This window comes from Ptychodera flava, chromosome 9 (genome assembly GCF_041260155.1).
Source record: "Ptychodera flava strain L36383 chromosome 9, AS_Pfla_20210202, whole genome shotgun sequence".
Lineage (NCBI taxonomy): Eukaryota > Metazoa > Hemichordata > Enteropneusta > Ptychoderidae > Ptychodera > Ptychodera flava.
The window spans coordinates 17,633,931-17,661,430 of NC_091936.1; the positions used below are offsets into that span (position 1 = coordinate 17,633,931).

General features: G+C 39.8%; 1 protein-coding gene and 1 non-coding gene across 3 annotated transcripts in view; both read left to right on the forward strand.

Moving 5' to 3' along the window:
- The first annotated feature begins 6,244 nt into the window (after positions 1-6,244).
- The window catches only part of LOC139140191 (polycomb complex protein BMI-1-like), a 25,913-nt gene continuing 4,657 nt past the window's right edge, over positions 6,245-27,500 (forward strand). The window contains exons 1-7 of one of the 2 annotated variants that reach the window (XM_070709260.1): positions 6,245-6,360; positions 17,543-17,612; positions 19,013-19,146; positions 24,346-24,442; positions 25,006-25,061; positions 25,453-25,503; positions 27,182-27,372. In XM_070709260.1, coding sequence (XP_070565361.1) covers positions 19,035-19,146; positions 24,346-24,442; positions 25,006-25,061; positions 25,453-25,503; positions 27,182-27,372 — 507 coding nt within the window. In that variant the 5' untranslated portion in view covers positions 6,245-6,360; positions 17,543-17,612; positions 19,013-19,034. The remainder of the gene's footprint in view (positions 6,361-17,542; positions 17,613-19,012; positions 19,147-24,345; positions 24,443-25,005; positions 25,062-25,452; positions 25,504-27,181; positions 27,373-27,500) is intronic. The other variant, XM_070709261.1, reaches the window with a different exon arrangement.
- Trnas-aga (transfer RNA serine (anticodon AGA)) lies at positions 18,763-18,844 on the forward strand. Its single transcript has one exon. It is a non-coding gene; the product is annotated as a tRNA-Ser (tRNA).

The following is a 27,500-nucleotide window of genomic DNA, read 5'->3' on the forward strand; positions in this document are numbered from 1 at the left end:
TCCTCTACGGCAATACTGCTGAATTAATTTAATGAAAGTGTATTTAATGCCATCATCACAAAGGTTTTCTTGTAAATACATAATGATTGTTTTTCATTACCCTGCAAATCAGAGTTTTATTTGACTTCAATCAAACCAATGAAATATTTATCACATCTTCTCGTGTCTATATTAAAGAAAGGGAGTCGTCTGGACTGCGCTTGAAGGTCGATTGAACCCATACGACCAATGTAAACACTGTATCAAAGATACGTTGACGATTGATGAAAATTAAAACATGTTTGTCGTAATGTACATCGTAAAATTTCAATGTTGAAGCTATGTTGACGTGATGCATCTACATCTCGTGCATGAAATACATTGTTTGTAAACAGAGAGTCGCACAGGCGCGGTTCCGATGACCCCCCTGCCTTTTAATCAATACGTACGCGCACTTGCAGGCCTAGGATTTCTGTAATTTTAAGTCAGATTAGTCGTAACAAAAGAAGCATTTAAATCAATTGTCTCATGATGTCGTCAATCTTAATTTGCAAAATTATCAAGAGATTTCAAATTTTGCTATGAGTAATAACTTAACGCGCAATTGTGCAACGCCGTAAAAAGTCATCCGTTAAGATACACAATTTACAACTGTTACGGTAAATATGTTAGCAACAAGAAACAAACCTTGATACTATACACATAAAATAGGCGAACGACTCGCTTGAGAAGTTCAGAAAAAAATCCCCGCTGTATTGCCATAACGTTACAGTTGCAAATAAGGAGAATTAAAACGGCTGTGAGATTCTTACAATTTGATTATGACATCTATAGTTTGACAGCAGACCCAATAGCATTAACTCTTTGAGTCCTGTAATTTTTCCCAGCTAAATTTTGGTGAAACATTTTTACCACTTTTTATGAATTTTTTCTGTAATTTTTTGATAATTTTGGACCAAATGGATATCACATTTCATTGGCTACAGTTTGTTCTCAAAATTTTGACAAAAATCTGAAAAAGTTGACAGGAGCATATTTTTCTAAAAGTGACAAAAGTTGACTTTGGCGCTCAAAGGATTAACTACATGCAGTTTTTACTTTATAGATTATTTCCCTATTTTCCCGGTTCACCGCGAGTTCCTCATTCTAAATGAGGCGATAAAAAGTAAGAAGACAAAATTAAGTTACAGTGATTTTAAAATTGCATATCATATCTTCTAAGCTCTAAGGATTTTTCCTGTTTTATCCGGAGAAAAAATTAAATATGGGAAAAATAGATGAATGTGCCAGAAGAGCGCTAAATTTTCGATAGGAAAACTGCAAACCACAGATAGCTCAAATGTTGCCGACAGCGAATTGTGAATGCATTACATACGCTCATCAGTCATGATAAATCGAATTTTGACTGACTTTGACGAGCGGTTCGATTTTGCACACACGCACCAATATTGAAGCATCCTCGACTTGAAAGAACGGCATTTCATTTTGCTGTCTTATTTTCATAATTGTAAAGACATTCAGAAGATGTGAAAATTTGATTGTCCGGTTCGACCTGGCGTATCGCCCACTTTTACATTCGATTTTGCCGCTAACAAGTAAATACAATGAGCGCCTAACTTTGACGATAATCCGTTTATTCGACTGACATAACAGTCGTCGGCGTATGACAGTCATCTTGTGCGCAGATATGTCTTGTCGGCCGCCACGACGATCGGAAAAAGTGGCAGAAAACGGTACAACGGTACAGCTATTCTCGTCGTAAGTGAAGTTACGTAGGGTCTTATGTAAGCTTTGAAATCATTGAAGGTCGGCTGTTGATTTCTCAGCGAGCATGTTTGCGTGAGTGTTGTTGGAGGTACTGCAACTTTAAACACGAAGCTTGTTCTCACGCTGCGGGGCAAACGAGTTACGACTGTCTAGTCTTGCACATGCGCGATGTGCAGCCATTGCAGGAGTCGGATTACGCTTGATTTCATGATCAGGGAAATATCGTCGCTACTTCTCTAGGAAATGGACGAGATCAGCGACGTTCTACAGCTGGTTCTACAGTGTGCCAGTGGAGCTTTCGGTAATGTTCGGAAATGAAAATGTGCGCAAGTGGAACATGAAAAATAAACGCTATTTTTTTCTGTTCTCCTATTTTTTCGTGACGCCAGGTTTATATTACAACGTTGATAAAACACGTTAGGTCCGAGTTTAAGGTTGTCTGCATCGGTATCACCGGAGCACTCGATATTTCCCGAGTAGACATCGTTCAAAGGCCGACCAAAGCAATCAAGAAACCATAATACGCAACCAAGAGACGGGACCGCGACACGATTCATCTTTGCAACCAACCACGCACAAACAAACCAACGAGGCTGCACGTCACATATCAGGGTCTCGTACTGTTGCCATGGCAACGCGGACTCGCCAGAGCCTCGGAGAGTTTTTTATAGCCTCCAGGCAAAAGGGTAATATACCATATATTCATGACAGCCTTAGGGAAACAGGAAAATCATTTGATTTCCGCAAGGTGTGATAAAGCTCACCTTACACGGCGCAGCACGCCGTTGTCAGGTAAATAGAATTCTGGGAAATTTATGCCCGCGGCGACATTGCCAGCGTTTGTGAATGAAAAGTTGATTTAAACTATTGCATTCGGCCCTTGAACAAATTATAGCGAGATACTACGGTGGCTTAATGAAATCCGTCTAAATCAAATTTACGGGTAAGAGCTCTCATAATGCCACCAAATGACAGATTTTTTTATACATTTACCTTTCTCGCAGTCTAATTTGCGTAGGCAATACTTTGTTTAATATCCGCGAGATCTTTTTAAGCGGCGGTGTTGCCTGGAGAGGCTGCGAAAAGGAGGGATATTAGTATTATTCAGCTCAAGAGAATGGACCGTCACTGCCTCTTATTCGGACATGTATAAATAAATACATACTGGACGGGGTTAAAGATGGAGTGACCGCGGCAGAAGCGTATGAGGCGCGAAGAAATTGACAAATATAGACAAAAAGCAAGATAGAGTGCTGATGAGACTATTGAGGTGACACTAGCTGTTTCTGCAATTGATGGTGATAATTTCATAGTTTTTCCTCTAAAAAAAACGAGACTTACTACATTTTCTTCGTCGATGAATTTTCCAAAAAGTGATTCGAAAATACAACATATCACCCTTGTAAACATAATGCAATGTGGTGCAATATGCGATATTGTTATCGTTGAAAATTGAACTCTAGGTTTGACTTAAACTCAGCTGTCGACATGGCAGCTGTCATTGCACATGCACATACAGGCTGCGCTGTTAAGTTGAACGCATTGGATATGTCAACATGAGTGTTCGTATGAAACTGCATTTAATAAACAGAACAAACATATCAGAAAATGTACAAAAAGCTACAATCGGTTGAGCTGCAAATATATATATATATATATATATATATATATATAATATATATATATATATATATATATATATATATATATATATATATATATATATTAACCTTCTGCAAAGAGACGAGATTTGCAGCGCCACCTTTGAGGTGAGTAGTGTACACGGAGAGACGATGCGCAGCGGATTAACCGAGAATCAATGGCCGACACCCGAATTTCCGGCACACTGCCGAATACTTACACAATCTATTTGTAATCCCAAGACGTGTGCTTATTATGACAGGTGTTTCATACCCTAATGAAATATGAAATATAAATCCGCGATGAAATTTGTTTTAATAAGTCCCACAAAATGAAATTTCAGACAAGATTGCGGCAAGAATGTCCACCTTTATTAATCGAACGCGAAATATTGCAACAGCACTGTAATGAAATGTTCTGACGTAAATTTATGCATTAGAACGTATTAGATATACGTCGAGGACCCAATTGTCGGATTGTTGGCTTTAACTCGGCATATTCTGGGGCGGAGTCTTCAACCTTCTCGTAAATTACTTTACTTGAATGAACCTACCCTTTGTAAGATATTTTCTGATCATAGAGACAACGGCACTCAACGATGTGATGTCCTTGATACAACGCTGAAAATGTATACGCAATATAGACATGAATCGGGTGACATCTCCAGGGATCACAGATGATAAAAATACGCATTCTGCTTGAAATCATTTTGAGTGTTTAAATGTTCAGTTTATGCTTGTAAAATTATACAATTTACAAAATCGAATCCTTGTCCATATGTGTGTGATTGATGTATTGTTTGTACTAACACTTATGCACAAAAAATAAATTCCCGACACGAAAGAATTTCAACGTGGTAAGCTTAAATTTCCCACGCTGTACAAAGACAAAGTAAATTGAGTCACCAAGATTTTCATGCGTCTTTTGTGTAGTCGCTCTCACTCCAGACGTATGAGATAATACTGAATATCTTGTGATGTCATTGGTTGAGCTGTTCTATAGCCGAAACCGGTTGAACTGTTCGCGTAATTAGGCACGGCGAGAGCGCCTTGTGATTTTCTGACCAGTCAAAGGCACTGTGTGCTGAGTTTATTGATATGGTCAAGTGTTTAGATTGAGCGAGTCTGTCTGCTTTTGTAACCATTCCATTTGTTCCACCATCGCCATTGTTGATCGCCATTTCGTGTTGACAAAGAGACTGGCACTACAAATCGACTTCTCCGCCGCCGTTCAAAGTTTCAATTTCAAATGGCGCGATTGAACTCATTTAAACTGTGGCTGAGTTCATTCCGAGTCACTGTCCCGTGATTTCGCGCATATTATACCAACCTGCGATTTTCATTGGTGTCTTGTCTGACTCTGAACTTCGTTCCGAAAGCAGTTTTTGAGGCAATGTTTGATAACACCATTTTTATGAGTAAAAAATCTACCGTATAAACCTAAACCATAGGCAATCTCGCTTCTACTCTGTCTATATACAGTATCGCATCTACTTTTTATGTCCTCACTTATCATATAACTGTCTGTGCATCATTTTGACGCGACGAGAAAAACTAACGTAGCTTAAGCGATAGAAGGTCTTGCTTCAACGTGTCCATATACACTATCGCTTCCACTGTCTATGTTTAATCACATCATATATATAACTGTCCATGCTTATCCACTTCTCATCTATAAAAAGTCATATAGGCTTTATCAAAGTCGATACGTTTTAAAACTCATCGATGGCGGAACGGTCAGTTAGACCGAAACATCATACACTCTCGTCGACTTTTCATACCTAGTAAAGCTGCAGATTTTATATCTGTAACATACTGGCGTATAATAGCGAAGGTGTTTTCTAGCAAGTCTTCGGCGAAATTTGGCGCGTTTACGAGTTATCGATATTAGTGTATAAGGTTATCAAAAAAATCAGCGTCGTTTGGCAAACACGCTGAAAGCCACGTTGCCACCGCCGTTCAGGAATGCGAGTCGCGTTTCACTGTTCATTCATGCCGTCAGTTTACAATTCACCGCCTGAGTATCGAAGGAAAAAAAAACCAAGGCATTGTGGCGAGAACGACGTACAAAAACCAGTCTTACTTAATCACTGTCAGGAAGCAAATTTGAGACTGTGGCTCGCACAGATTACCGTTTCGGTTGTCCGGGCAGTGGATAGGAGACATCCTGTTGTACACGCAACAATATTTCCCGCCTTATTTCTGGATATTTCGTCGGCACTCGCTCGTCGTTCCTGCACAACAGTTCTCTTGTAACCGATCTTTGGTACGTTACTTTCAATTTCATCTGGTAAACAACCAGAGTGTCTTTAAAACTTCTGTGTTTAATATAATTCCCCCTCTTGCTGAAACACCGACAAGCTATAGTTTCAAGTTTCTTTCTGGTCGTTTTACACGCTGAAAGTCGGGAAAGTCGTTCATTCAGCTTAATCAGATCAGCCACATTTTACATTTACCATTCGTATAGGAAATTGCCAATCGACATACTGTCAGATTAAAGTACATAAAATGTGAAAATTTAACTTTTTGGTCACTTGTTTTCACACCTAACCGACTAACAATTTATCGATCATTGCATTGAAATAGAGGAAGTCGTTTCAGAATAAAAATACGAAACAATTGAAATAAATCATCTTCGTGGCAAAATGTTTGGCGATTATATCCGCAAAGCTGAAATTTGAACACATTCAAACGAAAACTGGAGCTGCAACCGAAGCCAAACATTACGACCTTAAAAAACATAACGCTGAGACTGTAAACACAATTTGGGTTTAGGAGAGACACTGTTATCAATGATATATTCAACGCATTTGAAGCGTCGCCGATGTAGAAAGGCCTAGTAGGAATTCGGTCACGTGATTCGTGCAATACGTTAACGTTGGAACTGTCATAGGGCTTCATTAAATATCCAGCGCAAGGTAACCGTTTTCACGACACGGCTTCAGCTTCATTCTAGGCCACAGAGCTAAAGCAGGTAAATATGACTTCTCGTTTACTATTCTCTTCCATGTCGGTTCGCGGAATTTCAGTCGTCTGTGCCAGCGTGCGCCCGGCAGACGACAATTTTTTGGCGGAATCTGCACGCGCGACGGCTGCATTCAGCTCAGCTAAAATCCAAGATGGCTTCCCCAGACATCTCGTTTCAGCGCGGCGTGGCATTCGCTGAATATGGCCCAAACGATACGTGATTTCGGCATGATATGTAACTAGGTGCACTGACGTCGCTGGCAAAGGAGGCTATCTACCCTGTATGTGTATTATTTTCCCCAAATGTAACCCTTATTTTGAGATATTTGGCCGTAAATACGTCGGTGTCTCTTTAGGGGAGGTCACGTTAAGGCCCTGTCTTCGTCATTTCCAATGCGAGCACGCCATTAAAATCCTCCAAGTCATACTAACGTTTTAAGTTGATTTCTCAATAACGCCGCGAGTTGAAGGCCCGCTTTATGCAGCTAACCGTTGCACATTTAGTCTAGAAAAGATCTGTCAAGCCAGATTATGTTGAGATTTTTCCGTTTGCGAAAGTTTGAATGCAAAGTATTTCATAGACATCGGCGCATAGGAACAGTTCGTCAGGCGGACCCGACGTTCAAAAATATTGAATTTATTTATATCATTAGGTATCCGAAACTCAATGAAATTGGATGATGGTCGCGTTGTTTGTGATACGTAGGACCCGATCGCTGCAATTTAACAGTCGTGAGAAGGTTTTTCGCGTTTTACCGAACTTGACTTTTCGTGTCCATGTATCGTGGCGTACATTTGATCAAGCCATCCATCCATAGCGTTTTCATATTCATAGACATTGGTTAAATCTTTCCCCAAACCAGTCCCCCGATTCAGAAATCATTTTTAGCTCCTAATGTCATTAGGAATTACGAGGAATTCATAAATTTTCTTATTACTCACTTCTGACCATAGAGCAAGGAATGGATATCAAACCAACCAAACGCGAACCCAGGCAGAATTTCCTCATTTGATATGAGAGCGCAAACACGCTGTAATGAGCTTACTGACTGGGAACGACTTTCGAATGGGGAAACTGTTTTCACGCTAGAGCTCTCTGCTGAACGAATTTCGTTCACTCTCGGTTTGTCCTTCCCCTTCAGACACCGTTTCGAAATTTCCTTGGTGTGTGTCTATCGTTCAGAGGTGCTAAGTACGGCGTTGAGTGCCCGATCCCAAAGGGTCGCCGTTGGAGGGACGTTGCAGATAACCGCATTTCGCTGTCCCGGCTATACACAGCGAGGTGTCAAATGGGGCTGATTAGCTGGTACTGTTACTGCACTAATAAGAGGTGACCCGGCCGTGTTCTCGCAAAACCGGCACTGGACTCACGGTGGTCGCTGCCCGTTACTTGCCTTCCCGGTCGGCGTGTTCCCAGCGTTCACGGGAGGTCAGGCCGTGAGCAGCCTCACCTCTCGCCGCTACTTGTAATCAACAGTTCCGAAGCCAATGGGCTGACCCAACACAATCGTTCATGTGTTCGTTGGTGGCAAGCGGGGTTCTTTATCAGGTCAGCGCAACGCAAAAAATACCAAACAACAAACGAACGCTTGAGTCTTTTCAGTCCTGTATAACGTTCCTCTTGACTACAGTGTTTCATTCGTCTGTAGTCGCATTAAAGGGACGTGTGTGAACTCCACAAACGCGCCTAGCGTCAAGAATTTTTCTTTTCCATTCAGTGTCGCACAAGACAGACTAATAACATTTCACGCTATTCATTCACCTATGTTGTTTGTAGTAATAATCTCGTCGATACTCGGCAAGCCTCTGCCGAATACAAAGGATGGCCATTTTGACAGACTGACAAAGTGCGTCTTGCCTGCTCATGAAACGAGCTCGAGATCTCGGCGAAACGAAGAGTTGCACGGACGCCAGAGATATCATAAAGGCGTCACTTTGATCGATTAATATCACGAAATCTTGTACTGTCTTCACCGTGGCAGTCCGGGTTTTACATTGGACTTCTGTTTCCATGCCGTTTGCAACAGGCAGTGTTGAATCTGATTTTGCAAAAAAAAAAAACAACAAAAAAACCCAAGACGGATCTATGAAGCATGTCGGTTACATTGATTAACTGTTGCGAGTCTTGCCACTTAAAAAAAGGTACGGCTACGAAGTTGCCATAGTGACTGCAGTGTACAGCGTCATTTCTAGGCGTACTCGATATGTTGCAAATCATCTTGTATCTCTGCAAGCTATATTGCGGCTCGACGCGCCCCCACTTCAAGTTGTTAACCGTGTCCGTGCACAGTTCGTCATTTTGCACTAAAATGCCCAAAAGTACACTGTGAGGTTCGGTCCCTATCGGCGACATTTGCTCGACCGATTGCGTAAACACGATTCGAACATGCTGGACACCTAACACTTAACACATCAAGATGCTAACGGCAGATGGCGTCAAAATGTAAAAATCTATTTTCAGTAGACCAGCCAGTATTGGAACCAGCAAGATCTATACCACAACAGCCCCCGACTGAACGCCCACAACTGCGATATTACCTTCGTGTACAGTGAAGCCATTTCTCAAGGACACTTCATTAATTAATGATGACATCTCTGTACTTTGCAGAAAACATGTGTGTTTCCGGTAAAGCCGCTGATCGTTGAACCGCTCTTGAAAGTTTGAACAAGCAATGCCTGAACTTACCTATGAGTAAAAGAGAGTCACAAAAGTAAGATAAAATACTAAAACCGTGAACTAAATTGAACCATTGAACTATTCTAGTTTGTGAAGAATACCTTTGGAGAAGATAATGTAACGGTTAATACATGATTTATCGTTTTACCGCAAAATATTTCGAACTCAAGGATAAAAAACCTTGACAGTTGCATGTTTATCCCTATGCAACTATGATTAAATATTTCCTACATTATGATTTGTTGTTTTCGCCGTGGGGGAAAAATTTCAAGCCTAAAGATGTAAGTTGAATACAGCTTTACCCGTGCAGGGAAGAGCGCTAACAGAGAAGGAATCGATCGACCGTAATTTTTCCACGTACAGAAACAAATACTAGTCCTACCAATTAAAAATACCTCACACTATGGAACTGCCAGTAATAACACAAAAATCCGTATGATTAAGGCTATCTGCCTGTCTGTCTTTTGAGAAAGCTCTCCAGTAGGGTGTAATACCCCGTTTGAATATGTATCTTTGTCGGAAAAAGTATCATATAGTTGTTCTTTACTATAGAGCCAAGCCGCGCTCTCTCTCTCTCTCTCTCTCTCTCTCTCTCTCTCTCTCTCTCTCTCTCTCTCTCTCTCGCTCTCTCTCTCTCTCTCTCTCTCTCTCTCTCTCTCTCTCTCTCTCTCTCTCTCTCTATATATATATTTATGTATACGGTAAAAATTGATAACAATTAGATAACAGGACTTTGGCGTTACTCAGAGTTTCACGCTACATGTGTTCTCTGTAGCGATCATCATTAATATATATATATATATATATATATATATATATATATATATATATATATATATATATATACTTATAGATGTATGTATATAGATGTGCGCATATATACATATGTGTCTGTGTGTATGTAAGTGTGTATACGTTTGCGTTTACGTAGAGAGGTTGCATTAACAAGCATACTACAAAAGCGTCTGCGACCGTTTTATCTATGTCGGCACTGTGCTTCAACTACGCTGAGAGTTGACTCTATATAAAAATGTCGTCTTGAAATATCCCAAATGTTGAAACCATGCAAAGGACATGGTATAGAGAAACCTCTGTTGAAAGGGTATTTTCTGCGCATTATCGTCTGGTCGTATCAGCTTTCAAGTAAACAAAGTGGTCGACGTGAATTAATGATATCGCCTTCGAGATTACGTGACAGTCGCTGTTGACGCGAGAGAGAGAGAGAGAGAGAGAGAGAGAGAGAGAGAGAGAGAGAGAGAGAGAGAGAGAGAGAGAGAGAGAGAGAGAGAGAGATATTTTGCATGAGATCTAATGGTTCGAAAGTGCGTATGGATAAGTGCTATTAAATCATAAATGATTCCTTAAATATAATGTCCACACTGAGAGATAATTGATTCATTTTTTAAACAAAGACCTTTATTGTGACTTCCGTTATAACAAATGAAGGTAAAGTGGATGATCTAGTACCATAAGAAATTGTAGGCTTTATTGAAAGTCTAATATAAACCCATATAGAAAGTTTCACATCAGACTAGAAAAAGGAATGTGTTACCTGTCCGTGACAATGCTACGGGCATGCAATTTTCTTGTTTTACTATATCTTTTACCGGTATTTTTTCCAACTGACTACAATATACTTCCTCCATCTCTTTGGTATTTTACGAGTTTAGTTGGAGCTGGTAAACACATTAAGTTAATGAATCATATTGCTACGCTATCAAGAAATGTTTTGATTGAGTGCTTGTTTGTTTGTCTGTTTTTCAGTTTTTGGGAATGCTGTTGCTAGGTTTTTGATGAAAACAGACAACGCACACGTCTCGGAGCTATGCGAGCGATCACGAAAATAACTGTTTTTGTTTATCCTACTTTTGTTGTTTTTGTTTGTTTGTACAAGTTATACAAATATTGCGGTTTCTGACGTTCTCTCTGGATGCGTATTTATTGCGAAAACCCAGTAACCGTGTCTTCACTTCGGGTGAAATTCTTGTCCCCGAGGCATGTCGGTGTTTATATGAATACATTTTGGTAATCCGACGACAAACGTAAATATCCATCAATCAATGACCGTTAGGCGGTGCAAGCTAGAAGTAAACAGGTACAGACTTTGACCGACTGCCCGAGCGACGGACCCCTGCGAACTTTGACCCACAGTTGTGAGAATGAAAATGTTCAGCTGGACGCTTAGCTCAATTTTACTCCTATGGTGAAGACGAGTACGTTAAGCTCACATTTAACGCTAAGCTAAGACGAGTGACAGGCAATCGTGTTAGCTAAACGGTGTTTGCCGTCTTTAGTTGTCTTTCACCTCCTGGCCAAATAGTTTTCGTGTTTACTTCGCACTGAGATCCGAGAAAGAATGCTTCGGAGAGCAGCCGAACGGCCAGGCAAATCGATGTAATACCCTGCTGAAATCGACCCCCCTCCCTCCCATACCACACACGTGTGCCGCGATGGCGCATTGGTTTTCCCACTTTTTGTCCCCACGGCAAGTTTCGCTTAATTCGGCTTTTTCTTTCAGGTTTATCGATACATCAACGTTGAAAAGTTCATACAAAATCGTCCGTTGAAGTAAAACAATTTCTCCGCTTCTCCAAAAATATCGCCACGATGAAACTGATTTGCAGAACATTTAAAATAATTACCGACCACAGACTATATCTTTCACACTCTAAAAAGTGCATACATTTGCATTTACTTTTAGTTACAGTGATCAGTGAATGAATGAATGAATGAATGAATGAATGAATGAATGAACGAATGGATGGATGGATGGATGGATGGATTGATGGATGGAAGGATAAGTGAGTGAATGAATGAATAAATAAATAAATGAATAGCTTATTACAACTCATCCATCCTTTTGGATGGAATGTGCGCAGGGCACAAGTATTTCTATTTTATTTCGGCCCTTTTATAAATAACTCCTTACACCAATCTATGCAGTGCTGAGTTTTCATCCACCGTGAATGAAAGTAAAATAATTAGTAACCCAGTCTTCGATAAACTTTGATTAAGCAATATGACTCTCAGGGATACGATTCAAACGAAAAGAAGAGATACCGTGAGGTTAAACCGACAAACATCACAATAAATGGTTACAAGTACGGATCAACAAGTCTGCATCCCGCTTTGCGCAGCGTGCCAAAGCTAGTGGCACAGTTGCCATGGCAACGCTTTTGAGCGACGGTGGTCCAGTGTACAGTATTCACTAATTGGGGCAAAAATTTCCCCTCACAACAACTGACAATCTATTCACTCGAAGAGAAAGAAGAAGAAGGAGGCAGGCCTTGTCATACGCCATGACGTCATGCCAGCAGGACAGCCAATCAGATGGCTGTTTGAGGAGAATGGAACGGCGCCGACGACACTCACGCACTGATGTCCGGAGACGGTAAAACCAGCACGAATTCCATCAACGAAGTGTTGAGACATGTACGGGTCATTAAGATGCCGTGCTAGGAATGGGATCGCTTCCCCGACTTTTTAAGTGGAAAGCCACGCGTTGAAAAGCCTCTTGCCATCCGACGATCGTGCAGTTTGCTCTGCATTTGTGTGGCTTAACCACGTCGTTCACTGAAGCCCTCTTGACCTCTAAGGTCACCGGGCATGCACGGAATGTGACCGCGGACCCCACATAAAAAGACGCCGACTCAGTTGAGTGAATGGTAGCGGGTCCTACAGGTATGCCGATGGATTATTTCCCACTCAATACTAAGCGGCACAGGAAGGAAGCTGTACTTGAGACTTTTCCCAGGACTTTGAGCCGCAATTTGTATACCATGCATCTCTTGGACGTCCATGGCTTCCCCTTGTCACGTGGCTGTGCTTCGACACTGTGAAAACGAACAATTCTGCAATGAGTGTTCTCAATAATAACTCACTATCGCTTGATTTGCATATTCAAACAATGCTCATTAATACAATTTGCATAAATAAATACGTTTATCTTTGGCATTGAGCATAAGGTGCTCAAATAGGGGCAAGAGTGGCTGATTGTGGGACCAACCTATCAGCTTCGACTGCGCACTTTCGTTTCACTAGAAACACTTTATCGTGTTCTCTATCGTAATGTCCTTGCCATAACCCCAAATTGAAAGGATTTGCTGATTGATATAGTTAAGTCGACAACACATAGAGAACACTTTCACTTTCCCATCAATTGCACAGAACACACGTCAGTGTTAGGAGAGCCTTTAGTCCATCTTGAAAATATCAGCATGTCACTTATTTATGCATATTTTATCCGTGTACTGCGCCTCATCACTGACAACATCTCCAACGATACTAGTCTCGCTTACCCAGAGTGCACTAATATTGGCAGCCGGACGAGAACTTCCAAAGTGCAGTCTGGGTAACCGAGATTATGAAGACACATAACAAGAACGAAAGTTACAATGAAACGTACTGCTATCAATTGAACACTGGCGAACGGATACACGCTGAGAAAAAAATAACAAGGTTCCGGCGAACTACGGGAAATTGCAGCTACATCATTGGTATGTCCACTTTGTAACTTCCCAACCGGCGCAACTTTGATCAATTATTAACATGTACTGAATTTCAATTGTGAAATGTATGCTTGGTGTCTGATATAATAGTAGAAGATATGCTGTCAAATATACGGGCAAAACTGTTTTATTTGATATTTTTAAACTGATAAATATCACAACAGCTACACACTGATATCACCGGGCTTCGGAATTCAAAAAGGTATGACTGCCAGGCTTTGAACCGAATAAAAACTTGCAAGAGATGACAGTGGCAGAGGAAGATGTTCACACACATGCAGATACATTTACAAGCAGAGATAAAGGGGAAGAAAGCGTTTTCTTATGTTTATTGATATTTATGCGATAAAATTTACGCTGTGTCGTCACCCCCTGTCGCTTCTCCGATGGCAAAGTTTTGGCATGTGTAAAACTACGCTCCATCATCTGCAACTTTCAATGTGTTTTCCGCTATTTTTTTTTGTTCTGATTGTGCAGTGCGGTTTGTTGTCCCAGTCCAAAGATCATGTCTAAATGCCCAGTGTTAAACTTTCAACACAGCTTTAACTGCATGGTGCAAAGTCCGAGGTTACTGTCGACAATTGTATTGTAGTCCGGATATTGTATAGAATGCTTTATATCACTGATATGATCGTAACTTCTGTAGGCAAATAAGGACAAACAAACAATTGTTTTGTTCCACGTCATCGCGCCTGTCAGGTGAAAATATCCGCGTCACGACTTTTTTTTTGAAAGTTTTGATTTGGTTTGAATCCCAGGATATATTATCAGCACTAATGAACATTGAATTCTGAAAACGGAACTAGCAGAAACACAACATCTACACGTGAATTCATGTTATGGAGATATGTCCAATAAATGTTCTGAAATGTTCCTCAGGTTTGTTTCTTTCAGCGGCAGCCATTTTAATCAACTGGCGGCCATGTTGGAATTCCCCTCAAAGGGGGCTTGACCAATTTATATCGCTCCACCCCCTCGCCCCCCCCCAAAAAAAAAGAAAGAAAGAAAGAGAAATTCGCATGACCGTATCATTTTTAATCCACCAAAGGACGAGAAACATTTTCGTGGGTTTTTTTTGTCTGAGTCATTTAATGTTACCCTGCGTTGTAGCACAAGGCTTGAAGAAACCAATTATTTGCCTGAAGATACAACACTATTTCTTCCTGATGTTTTCCGTTCATCTCAATGGTTATGGCCATGAAATATAGTTTTAAAACAGTTCATCGACTTGAATCTCTTCAGCGCGGTATTATCGAATCGCGATATTTAGAGCAGTGCACAATATTAATGATTGTGACATTCCACCGTTGTCTACACATTTGCACACAAATGTTCACTTTAAGGTGCCAATAACTGTATTCTTTGAACATTTTTGCACAATTTGTGTTCCAGAAATATAGGTGCGTTTTCTTATTCTCTGCTCCCGAACGTATGTTGAGATACAAAGTATTGTCTGTGCTGCCAACACAGCACAACATGTACAACATCATATAATGTGCTTGTTGGCAAAAGAAGTTGGACGTATAAAATTCGGTTATCAGCAGTCCAGGGTGTGTCGGCGAGTTGTTTACTAGACATTTCGACGTGATTTGGGAATAGAACTAGAAACTCTATTTAACAAACAGAATAAAAACATTAGAAAATGGAACAAAAGTCAAGGTTACCGGAACTTGAAAATGTTCTCATCCGCTGTTGGTATGAACTCCGCTGTTTCGTCGTCATCTATGTCTAAGGGCCTGTATCGTTAACTTTTGATGGTATTTCACTATTCTTATTCATTCTATGTAAATCGCAAGTTTATATAATATGTAAATCTCAAGTTTATATATATATACATATATATATATATATATATATATATATATATATAATATATATATATTATATATATATATATATATATATATATATATATATATATATATATATATATATATATATATATATATATATATATATATACGTGTAGAATGCACTATTATTGTTTGTGTGTGGTCAGAACCAGAATTCAATTGCCAGCAATAGCCACCTAGTCTACACAGGTACAGGCTGAGTTGACATGTTGAATACTGTAAGTATGTCAGCGTGCTTTTTGGAGTAGATCAAGAAAGCGTAGTCGATATTGAAAACAAAAATCGTGGAATAATAATCAAAAGTTACATCTACTTGCCCTTTATTGTCGACATATTTCCTTATCTTGCCCATACAGATATACTCTATTTAAAGTTTTCAGTGCGACGAGCAACAGACCCCCTGGCCATGTGTCTCTTCATATCCTATTTCTACGTGTATTTTTAATTCGTGCAGACGGTAATACAAAGAAGGCAAGAGTTCAACCAAGGGCGTTTCTTTTGAGCGGACGTGATAAATAATGCTGTTTGCTTTCCGACTCGCGCTCTTTAGCGCCATGCCAGTCAAAATGTTTCCCCCTTTCCTTTCGATAAATCACATTTCGTATCTTTTTACACTCGCCGTATGTTGATACATCACGGCGCACGTTTAGAAGTGTACCGAACATGCAAGTTTGCTGAATTCCCTGCGTTTTTGTAAAATATGATATCAAATAACCTCGTTCGCACCACAATATTGCGCGCACGTGCCACCTGCCGTTGCTCAACCGCGGGAGAACGCGAAACATTACAACAAACGACAATGTTTGACTATAGCTCGCAGAACTCGTTGATGCGTATATTAAGCAAAAATATGGTATTCCCAACATATTATGGGATGTAATAACGTACAGTGAGACATTCAATGACGTCATACAATGTAACTTAAGTACGTAACATAATAACATAACACTACATGAAATCACATCACATCACATCTCATCAGGATAATAAATTCATGTACACCAGACCGCTATTTTATAGAAGAACCCTTTGGATGCGAAACGAAGTCCTATCACAAGGATACAAATTCTGTAATTGAGAGAGAGAGAGAGAGAGAGAGAGAGAGAGAGAGAGAGAGAGAGAGAGAGAGAGAGAGAGAGAGAGAGAGAGAGAGAGAGAGAGAGAGAGAGAGAGAGAGAGAGAGAGAGAGAGAGAGAGAGAAAGAGAAAGAGAGAGAGAGAGAGAGAGAGAGAGGGAGGGAGGGAGGGAGGAGAGAGATTGTAGCGTGACAAGCAGTCGTAAGTTGGGTGAGAAAGAAGTGTAAACGTTTGCAAATTTATGTAAATCATCCGATTTTCTGACTTCTTTTATCTTCTGTTTTTAATATATCAAAAAAACTAACTCCACTTTATCTGGGCCAAATTTTGTGAGATTCTCATATTGTTAATTTTTGTTTGGCAATAAAATTCTTGTATTTTGAATAACCGTCATTTTAATTTTGCTTATCATGAATTTATTAATAATCACTTTTTTGTTTGTCAGTCTCTGAACCCATGTCGTCTTAGAATGACAATAGACAATGTAAGACAAGACTGTCTTTCTTTTGTACATGTTCTCCAGTTTCAAATTAGATATTCAATTTCATAAACTAGTATCAATGTTTTTACTTATATAAATTAATTATCATTGATACCAAACTGAGGTTTTCTACCCCAACGAAACTATTGCCGCCCGAGTAAACTATAGCTAGTTTACTACATGTACATTTTAGATTCTCTGATTTTTAAAGATATATAGTATGAGGCATCAATTCCTCTTTAGTAGAAATATCGCTTTGGAAAAAAAGTTTTTTGGTTAAGCGCTACGCCATCTTGATACAGCTCGCTAGAAATCAAAACAACTCTTCATCACCTCAACAATCACATTTTCCATCTTGATTTTATATATCTGCTGTGCGTCATACATTATAGATGTTCAAATACATCCGTAAATACACATAATCAGGCCAGTAACTTATAAGACGCATATCTTTACGCGATTACACGACCTCATGCGAATCGCCCGCCCTCTTTCTTCATCTTCCTGGAAAAACTAGTACCAATGAATTTTGATAAATATGTGCAATTCGGTGTTTGCATTTTTGCTGATATTAGCTTGTATATTTCCTTGTAGGTTTATCATCGTGTGACGAACACCGACAGCAACTTCCGTAGTCGCCGTTTACATCGAGGAAGATTTTCTGGTAATTCTAGTCTTTGTTCCCCCCCTCAAACTAAGCGGATATTTTACAGATAGGCAGCGAGGAAATCCACACACTGAGCTCTGGCTTATCTCAGTCAATATATCGCCGTCAGTGATCTCAATGGGCTTGTGTTTGAAACTAAGCGTATCTGGTTTACGGGACTAGTACGCCCAATTACGACTGAGCGTGTTTCACATAACATTACTTATTTATATAGAGTACGTCGGGAGTAATTCTCATTCTGAAATATTTTTTCGGGTCTTGATGAGTGAGAAAAAATGTAAAATTTGGCTCATTTCCCTATCGTAGTAGATATTTCTTTAGGGTTTGACGCAGAACAATGTCAATGCCGGAGAGCACACATATGACCCCTGGTGTTACAAACTGGACTTACTTAGGAAAGCAAGAAAACATAAAAAGTTGAAAGGAGTGTGTATGTTGGCCTTGACATTGGGGGAGTGCTATCGCCATGAACAATTCGAGTCATACAATAGTCAAGTCCACATGAAACAACGACGTCGAGGGCAATAACTCCAAAGACTAGTCAAGTTGGATACTTTTGGGACATGACGTAGTTGTTTTATTTTAGCTATATGAATTTTCTGTGACATTATTTGTCACTATTCGATGGTATAGATTACTCTCCTGTATTGAAAACATGTTTGCTGTTTTGTCCGTTTCTCAGAAACGCCATCATGGGTTGCAAAACACCCAAACCAGGTTAATATGTTTTTGCCCTTGTCGCTTTGAATAAAGGCAAATATCAAAAGAAACACCGATGTCTTTCTAAATCGGTGTCTCAGCTTGTCAAACACGGGACGTGGTTTTGACGATAGAAAAACGGAAAAAACGTGGCTCTCAACCACGAACCTTCAGGGTGTCAAAAAACGCGGCATGTTATCTGCGTTTGAAAGTAGGTCGAGGGCAATCCATCGTTAGGGCCTTTCGACCTCGACAGAACAGACCGTTTGAAGCGGCACAGTGCACGCGGACGGGAAAAAACATCAACTATTATACCAAACCTCTGACAACGACAATATAAACGGAGTTGTCGTAAACTGATCAACACCGACTGCGTTGACGCTTTATCAAAAAGTTGTCTTATCTTTTCGAGAATATTTTAATTCAACAATTCTACAGTTTGACATGTGTAGTCGTGGCCGAGTGGTTAAGGCGATGGACTAGAAATCCATTGGGCTCTGCCCGCGCAGGTTCGAATCCTGCCGACTACGCCAGCCATTTCTTTTACTGACGACATTAATTTTTCATGTCACTCACCGACACATCAACCATTAGTACGTCACACAGTGATACTCTCTGTGAACCGGCTCTTTGTCGAAATCGATAATTTTAATTATTGTGTTTTTTGTAGTAATATTTTACTCAATTATTTATTACAGATGCACGAGAATTGAATTGAAAATGAATCGAACGATGAAGCTGAAGATAACTGAACTCAATCCGCACTTGATGTGTGTCTTGTGCGGGGGCTATTTCATCGATGCAACGACAATAGTCGAGTGCCTCCACTCATGTGAGTCTGCGCACACAATTACTATTTGTGCTGTGTTCCACAGTCGATAGCGAACACCCTTCGCCCTGTTGTGAGGGCCATGGCGCCTGTTTATTAACCCGAGCACTCGTGCGTTGCCAGAAATAGATTGCTATTTCAAATAACAATCTGGTAAAGCACGGCCACGAGGGGTAATAAATAGGGCGCCGTAGCCCGTCACATTTACAAACGAGTTTACACTGTCTTTTTCTCGTCACGTGAATTGTTCGGGCGAATCACGTAACAGATTAAGTAAGTACGTGGCATGTTATAACCACAGTCGTTTGGTGGGCTATTCAGCTCTGGGACTATTCGCCCCATAGACGAGTGTACAGTAGCGCTTCTGTACAGGTGCAGCCAACGGAGCTATTCATTGAAAAGGCTTTCCGGAAGCAATCTTTGAGGGCAGGGGAAATTTTAATTTTTGCTAGGGCAGGGGACACATTTTTAGGTGGCAGGGGAGGAAATGTTAGTTTTTTTGTCCGGTAGGGCAGATATTGGTTGATTGTCCTGGGGACAGGGCTTGGCGAAAAACGAGGAGGGGGGAAGCTACTTTTAAAACGGGGACAGGGGAATTTCAGCCATGGTGTTTCCGAGGATGGGGACACAGTGCAATTACTCATACCTTTTAAAAGTTACCCAGACTACTTAGCCGATCGATTGACCCCACATCTCACTCTATGTACTGCGAGATGGAAACCAAATACAAGGCCATTGCAGTATGTGTCTGCATGGGAATGTTAAATATTTTCTCAGGGCAGGGGAAAATCGACAGTTTTTTTTTTCATCACAGGGTAGGGTAGCTTCATGTCTGCAGGGGAAATGGAATGACAAAATTTTAGGGGATTTTTTTCCACGGCAGGGGAAATCGGCAAGTTTTTTCGCTTCAGGGCAGGGGAGCTTCAAACATTCACAGTGGGGAGGGGAAACAGGCAAAATGTGTGGGGAGCGGGTAAAAATGAAGTTTGAGTGCTGTAGAGTAATTCGAAAAATTTTCATTGGGAGGGCAAATTATGAACAGCTAATTAATTACCCTCTTGACTTGAAATTAGTCACTTCACATTACTTGTCATGTACAATATATCTTATCATAGTAAGGACCCCTTTAAAAGTGCATTGTTCGTTGGCTGCACCTGTCTGTACACTCGTCCATGGGGCGAATAGTCCCAGAGCTGAATAGCCCACCAAACGACTGTGTTATAACGTATGCTCAGGGAACTGGTCAAAAGCGAGTGATATGCCCGTTGCTGAGGTGGTTAATTCTATTACATCATAATAGTGAAATTCTGGCGTAAAACGGCAAAGAATTGTTTTTTCTCTCTATTATAGCTGAGAGTTCGATATAGCATGGTCATTTTAACGGCTCGACCAATCAGATCGCTATGTTTGTTTGCTCTATCGATATACTGGTATGATGTAATCAATATTATATAATACCAGTATATTGATGGCGCAAATACAGCGATCTGATTGGTCGAAACGCGAAAAGAACCGTGGTACATTGGCAATATACCACGGCTGGCATACGCATGCGCTCTTAGTTTGAGCAAAGAAATCCGTTTTTGACATTCCATGCCAAAATTTCAATATACTGTTATGATATACTAGCAATAAATCACCCCCAGCGACGGTAAGCTTATGTCACTTGATTTTGACCAGTTCACTTCATATATTCACTCGCTATCGCTCGTGCATATATGTTGTGAACTGGTCAAAATCTCGTGTATACCGTCACAGGGTGTGCTTTATTGCTTAATTATGCTGTAAAGGACAGTGATGGTGAAAGTGCAGCAATTAAATGTGACGCGTAAATAACAGTTTCACATTCGCGATATACCCCAGTTGGAACCAGTGAACTCGGCCCTGAACACGAAGTAACTTTATATGGTATAAATTCTCAATCAAAAAGGTTTTGAGGAGAAGATTATTGAAAAGGAAATTGCAGATTTATCTCTTAAAATTAACAAATGTTTTGAGGTACACTCAGTCGGCTCACTGTAAAGCTGTATATTGTTTTCAAAATGGCGCGTACAAATGTTTGGTTATTTTTCTTATGTCGTCTGCAGAAGCGAGTTTTACGGTTACTGCCTGCACAGCCTGGTGAACATGTGTCAGCTGTGCGGAACGTCGATAAACCATAATTATTCGTAATTTGGAGCCCATACAACACGCAAACTTATTCAATCTTTCAGTTTAAACACTTTTTTCAAAGTTTCTCGCGAGCATTGCATTTACTGTTGTGAATAATATAATAGCGATGGACCACCCCTGTGGCGGGGATACGACTCGGTTTTGAATACGTCACGCAATATACGGACAAGCAACAGCAAGTCCTATATGTTCTGAACTGGTCAAATCTCGAGGTATACTCGTCACAACGTGATCATTCTATGCTGAGATCTGCATTCAAGTTCGTTCAGTTTGTTTAATCCCAATGCCCCTGTCACACAAACGCTCTGTGTTTCGGCATAAACCGATCGCGTTCGTTTAGGGTCCAACTGTAGCGCTGGCTTATATTGATATTTTACAACAGACGGCGTTAGCTCTCGTCCAATAAGAATGGTGAACTGGCGTACTTGACACACTGTTACAAGATAATTAATGTGTTGATAGTGAACACCTATTACCCAGTCATGAGGGGTAAAGCGCTCGTCTAATCACCTGGGAGGCCTTGCTTGACACGCGTTGCTAGTATTTCCCGTGGCGGTGGCAATGTTTTGCTATTAAAGCACGGCCCGTAGCGTTATTAAACGAGCGTTGTAGCCCTCATGACCAGGTAATAGGTCTTCATTATAGAGACATTAATTATCTTGTATCAGTGTGTCGAGTACGGTAAAGCAATCTTTTGGTAGCAGGGAAAATTCGGGATTGGAACACATAAATTACAAACCTGGAAATCATTTTTTTACAAAAATCAAAAACAGCGCAAGCTTTTGAAATTATCAGCACACTCAGTCAGATCGGGATGCGTTTTGTCGTTGCATTTCTTTCACTGTCGTCGTTTGTTTAATTGCAACTGTCACAAACTGCATGAGTTTGAGTACGACGTATTCCCATTTTTTCAGTTCCCTGTCTCGGGTTCTGAATTATGATTCAACCACAGACAGCAGAGGAGAAGACCCCTCTTCTGTCTATGGTTCAACGACGATTCCCCAATTTCAAATTCTGCTTTTTACTTTTTTGAGTGTCCAAACCGACACGTTAAAATGCCAGAAACACGTATTTTAATATAATATATTAAAAGCAATAACGCCTCTAAAGGTAGGTATGCAAGATTTAGCAACAACTCGCTTCATGCAGTTCTCGCCTAGCCGCCTATTCTATGTGGCGCATTGTACCAAACTCTCGTGCATACCTGCCTGCCAAGGGGGTTATTGCGTAAAGTTGTACATACACATCATTGGTCATGTGTTGAATATATGACATCGCCCCATCTTCCGATGAAAGTGCGAGACGTGTACAATTTCTCGCGTGTTTTTACAGTCTCGCTCAGTTTTCTTTTTCTCGGAAAAAAAAACTTAAAATGAAAATCAGCAATGTCTATACAACATAAATTGGGAGTTACCTTCCTTGACCTGAAGGTCACTGAAATCTCTCATGTAGGCGACATTTTTGACCCGCGGAGATCGAGGTTGTTTCAGGGGATTAGAGGATTAAATAGGTACTGCTGCCTTTCGCTTTTCTAAAAAAGTAAAATTTGGCGTATCAGTTTGCCCCAACAGATTAATCTGATAAGAACAGTCACACGGATTAAAAAATACGTCTAACTGTAACCACTGTTTACCTGGCCAAGGGCAGCAAAACCATATAACGACCTGAAGGGGCAAAAAATAACGATTTGTTTTTCATTGGAGAAACAAATAACATGATATCTACCATTATTTGGAATTCAAAATGGCCGCCATCCCTGAGTTAATTCATACTGGTACCCGATTTTTCAAGGTCGCAGGTTGCATTCTGAATGGAAAGGTTATAAAGAAACAGCCAGATAAGGTACCAGATATGAACTGAAAATGCTCACGTGTTTCAATATATATTGCAGTTCTGTTTGAATTTGAACCTTTGCCACATGTTTGCAACTTCATTGAAAGTATTATGATCAACATAATGTATTATATTGTCTTTGATGCAGATAGCAAGTTTCATCAATTTTGATCAAGTCAATTCAGATATATATCCCTAATTAAGAAAATTCATTTAATATGTAAATTAGGAATTGACTGAAGTAGAAATGTCTTTTGACTTTCAATAATGTTAAATCATAGTGTCTTTATTGTACATAGCAAGTTTCATAATTTGATCAAGTCATTCGGATATATCCCTAATTAGGAAAGTTCATTAAATATGCAAAATTGGTATTTGCTGAAGTAAAAATGCGTAATGACTTTCAATAATATTGTATCATAGTAGCTTCAATATATGTAGCAAGTTTCATCAACTTTGGTCCAGTCAATTCAGATATATATCCCTAATTAGCAAAGTTCATTAAATATGCAAATTAGGAATTGGCTGAAGTTAAAATGCTTAATGACTTTCAATAATGTTTAATCATAGTATCTTCAATATACATACCAAGTTTGGTCAATTTTGATCAAGTCAAATCAGATATACATCCCTAATTAGAAAGTTCATTAAATATGCAAATTAGCAACTATCTTTCATGTCACCCCTAAATGGTTCCCACTGATAATATATCTTGGTGTGATCAACATTTGTAGCAAGTCTCATCAAATTGTGTGCAGTCATTCTCAATGTATAGCCGTTTTTTCTAAAATCATTAATTATGCAAATGAGCAAAAAGTAAGCAAGCCACACCCACCAAAAACTAATCAGTTCTTGCCATTTGCTAACTGAATCTATGTACCAGATTTGATTCTGATCTGATCAGCCGTTTTTGAGATATCGGACCAACAGACAGACAGACAGACAGACAGACAGACAGACAGACAGACAGACAGACAGACAGACAGACATCGCTGCGACATATGCTCACGTGTGTGAACACGTGAGCAAAAAATGAAGGTATATTCTCTATCTTTCAATCACGACAGCGAGTCAATACGAATCGTCCACTTATATGATCACTGCATCGGCGCCATTTATCAGCTATTGTTTGTTGAACGAAGTAAACTTGATATGCCATTAACTATTCATTCTTCCTGTTCACACTTCTTTCCGCAGTCTGCAAGACATGTATCGTGCGGTACTTAGAAACCAGTAAGTACTGTCCAGTGTGTGACACACAGGTGCACAAGACACGGCCATTGCAGCATATAAGGTAATGTTAAATTTAATACTATGTCGATTCTTCCAGATCTACCGACATGGCTTAGTTATTTTAAGGTTATAGGACGCGCCTACAATGTATGCATTCGGGATACTCTTTTTGTATCAGCTGGATACGATGTTGTCAATAATTCATCGCTAAAACCAATCATCCCATATCATCTGCGGGTCTTCTTCTTTGAAATTAGCATTCTTGAGACGAAACTTAAATGTCGACATTTAGGGTTGCACAGGGACCATTGAGGGCGTGACAAGTAAAATTTCGCCCCAAGTGCACGGCAAGTATCTATTGATCGTAAGTTTGAAAAGCAAGGCAAATTTTGAAAGAAAGCTGTTATTTCTTGCGTCAAAATTATTTCGGATTCGTAGTGCAATTATTTTTGTCAAAGCGGAGTTCATATTCCAGATATGAAAGCCCAGGCATTGTTCATGACAAGCAAGATGGAATGATATTGAAGGCGTTAAAAACATGACCGACAGTTTGAGAACTAATGCAGCATTATTGCACTTTCCACTCAATAGTATGTTATTGTCAAGTTTTGGTTTTACCTGCAGAGCTGACAGGACATTGCAAGGAATTGTCTACAAACTTGTACCAGGACTTTTCCGAGGTAAGTTTCACGATTCACTGTTACATGTTTTGCCTCTATTTCATAACTTATATATATATATATATATATATATATATATATATATATATATTATATAATATCTCGAAGTATACAGCTGTCCTTGTGGGAAATTATGTGCTCGATAATAAGTAGAGCGTTATAAATAATTACACAAATTACTTCAAGTACAAAGTAATAAAATCTGTAACTTACATCCTGCAATCCTCAGACAGAAGTATGAAACTTAAGAAACAGATTTACTGTGTTATTAATTATTAATGATATATATATTATATATATATATATATATATATATATATATATATCTTGACATTTTAAGAATTGCAGTAATAGCGTCTGATCGGAAATATTCTGTTTTGATCGTTTACAGACGAAATGAAAAGAAGGCGGGAATTTTATGCCTCCAACCCACAAACACCGAGTAAGTACCCGTATGTAACTATGTATAGACTCAGCAGGTAAACATTCACAGTTGAGGCGACACTAGTAAATTCTTTGTTTGCGCTCACTCAAAACTTCGGAAAGGCGGGTAAGAGATTTAAAACTACACACGACAATTACATGTACAAAATCAATTCCTTTATTTGACAGTCCTTTCATAAACACGCACATTCTTGCAACTCCGTGCTTATGGAGGGTACCGTTCGTTTTACGTCATTACATGGTTCAACGGATGTAATGTAACATGTTGCAAGGAATTATTTCGTCACATAATGTAGAAATTATGACTTGGTTTTGCGACAGCATATCGCCAACGATGAGAAATTCTACAAAAAAAGTATGTTTCCCCCTGAAAATCTATATGCGCCTGGACGCAAAACACAAGAAATGCTACTGTGGCATTACTGATATAACCCATTCAAGTCGGTTGAGTCTGTTTCATGGAAACAAATCTACAGTTTACAGTACAGGTGTATTTTCACTGTGGTAAATATGTAAATGTACATTGTTTGTAAATTTCATTCACATACCTCTGAGTGACATTAATCTAATCCATTTCAGTTGACAAATTTGTTTTCGATACTCCATGCCACACGCCAATCGATCTTTACAGTCGTTGGGTTTGATCTTGGTCGCCTTTATCGCGTTAAACTTGGCATACGAATGTTAGCAAATGAGAGACGTTTTTCTCAACGTCACCCGTCATCCATGGGTACAGAAAACAGGACGTCAAGTCTATACGAACTTTGATTCGACGCCAGATGCTGGTTTGTTTTGAGATGTCTATTTTACGCCCACGGCTAAATTTTCAACCAGGCAGTGCCTCACACGAGTCAATGTAATTGCAATGGGGCCTTTGAATGGGCATATGACGGACATGATTTGAATGAGCATATGACGTCATCCTTCCAACAGTGGTTTCAAACACGTGTTTTGACGATCATTAAAATCTGCTGTTAAATAAATCACTTTTTTCTGGCAGTGTGTGATAAAATTCAAAATGTCGTTTCACAGAGTGTTTTTACAGCGTTAAGATATCAATGGCGCAGAGTGCGCATTGTTGACAGATTCCGGAACAATGTTTCATCAATTTTAGCGAAAAACCGACCAGCTGTTACTCAATTATGGAACATTTCATTACATGGTCAGATATTTGAATGGTCTATTTAATGATGTCGTCGTATGAAGTGACGAACCAAATTATTTATATTTTAGTGTGTTATTGTTGGTTAAAGGGATACAGTCGTCGGAACTGTGTTCAAAGGTCGTATGGGACCCATACGAACAATGTAAACACTGTATCCAAGGTACGATGGTGATTGATGAACGTTAAAAACATGTCTGTCATAACCTTCATCGTATATTTAAATGTTGCAGCTATGATAATGAGGTTCATCTAGATATCGTGCACAAAATACATTGTTTGTAAACATGAAACTCGCACAAGCGCAGTTCCGACGACGGTTTCCCTTTAAACTCACTGATTTGCGTTGTTGTTTCGTTGTATGGAATATATACATACAATAAATGACCGGCCGGGCCACAAAATACCCGATAACATGATTCATTTATTTATATCGTTTAACTTTTTATTTCTCGGGAGTAAATCTCAAATACCAGTGAAAAATTGAAATTCAGAAGAAACTGTGTACTTACAGGTGGTAACGCAAACTCGTCGAATGCAGAAGAACGAGGCGAGGTTGATGAAAACTTCGTGTACAAGGACGACGAAAAGATAAGCCTATCCCTGCAGTACCACAACGAGGAACCCTTGCAAAATGGCGGAGTTCCGCGCACCCCCGTTGCCAATAACGACAGCAGCCGGAGCGACGAAGATACCAGCGAAAAGGTAATGCGATATGGTTGCCGTTAGCTGTGAATGACGTTGTCTTTTTATGAAAAATTAACCTGAATACAGTAAATCGGGCACGGCACATCGTGAAAGATATTGATTCACAAAACGGCAGCACGTCAGCC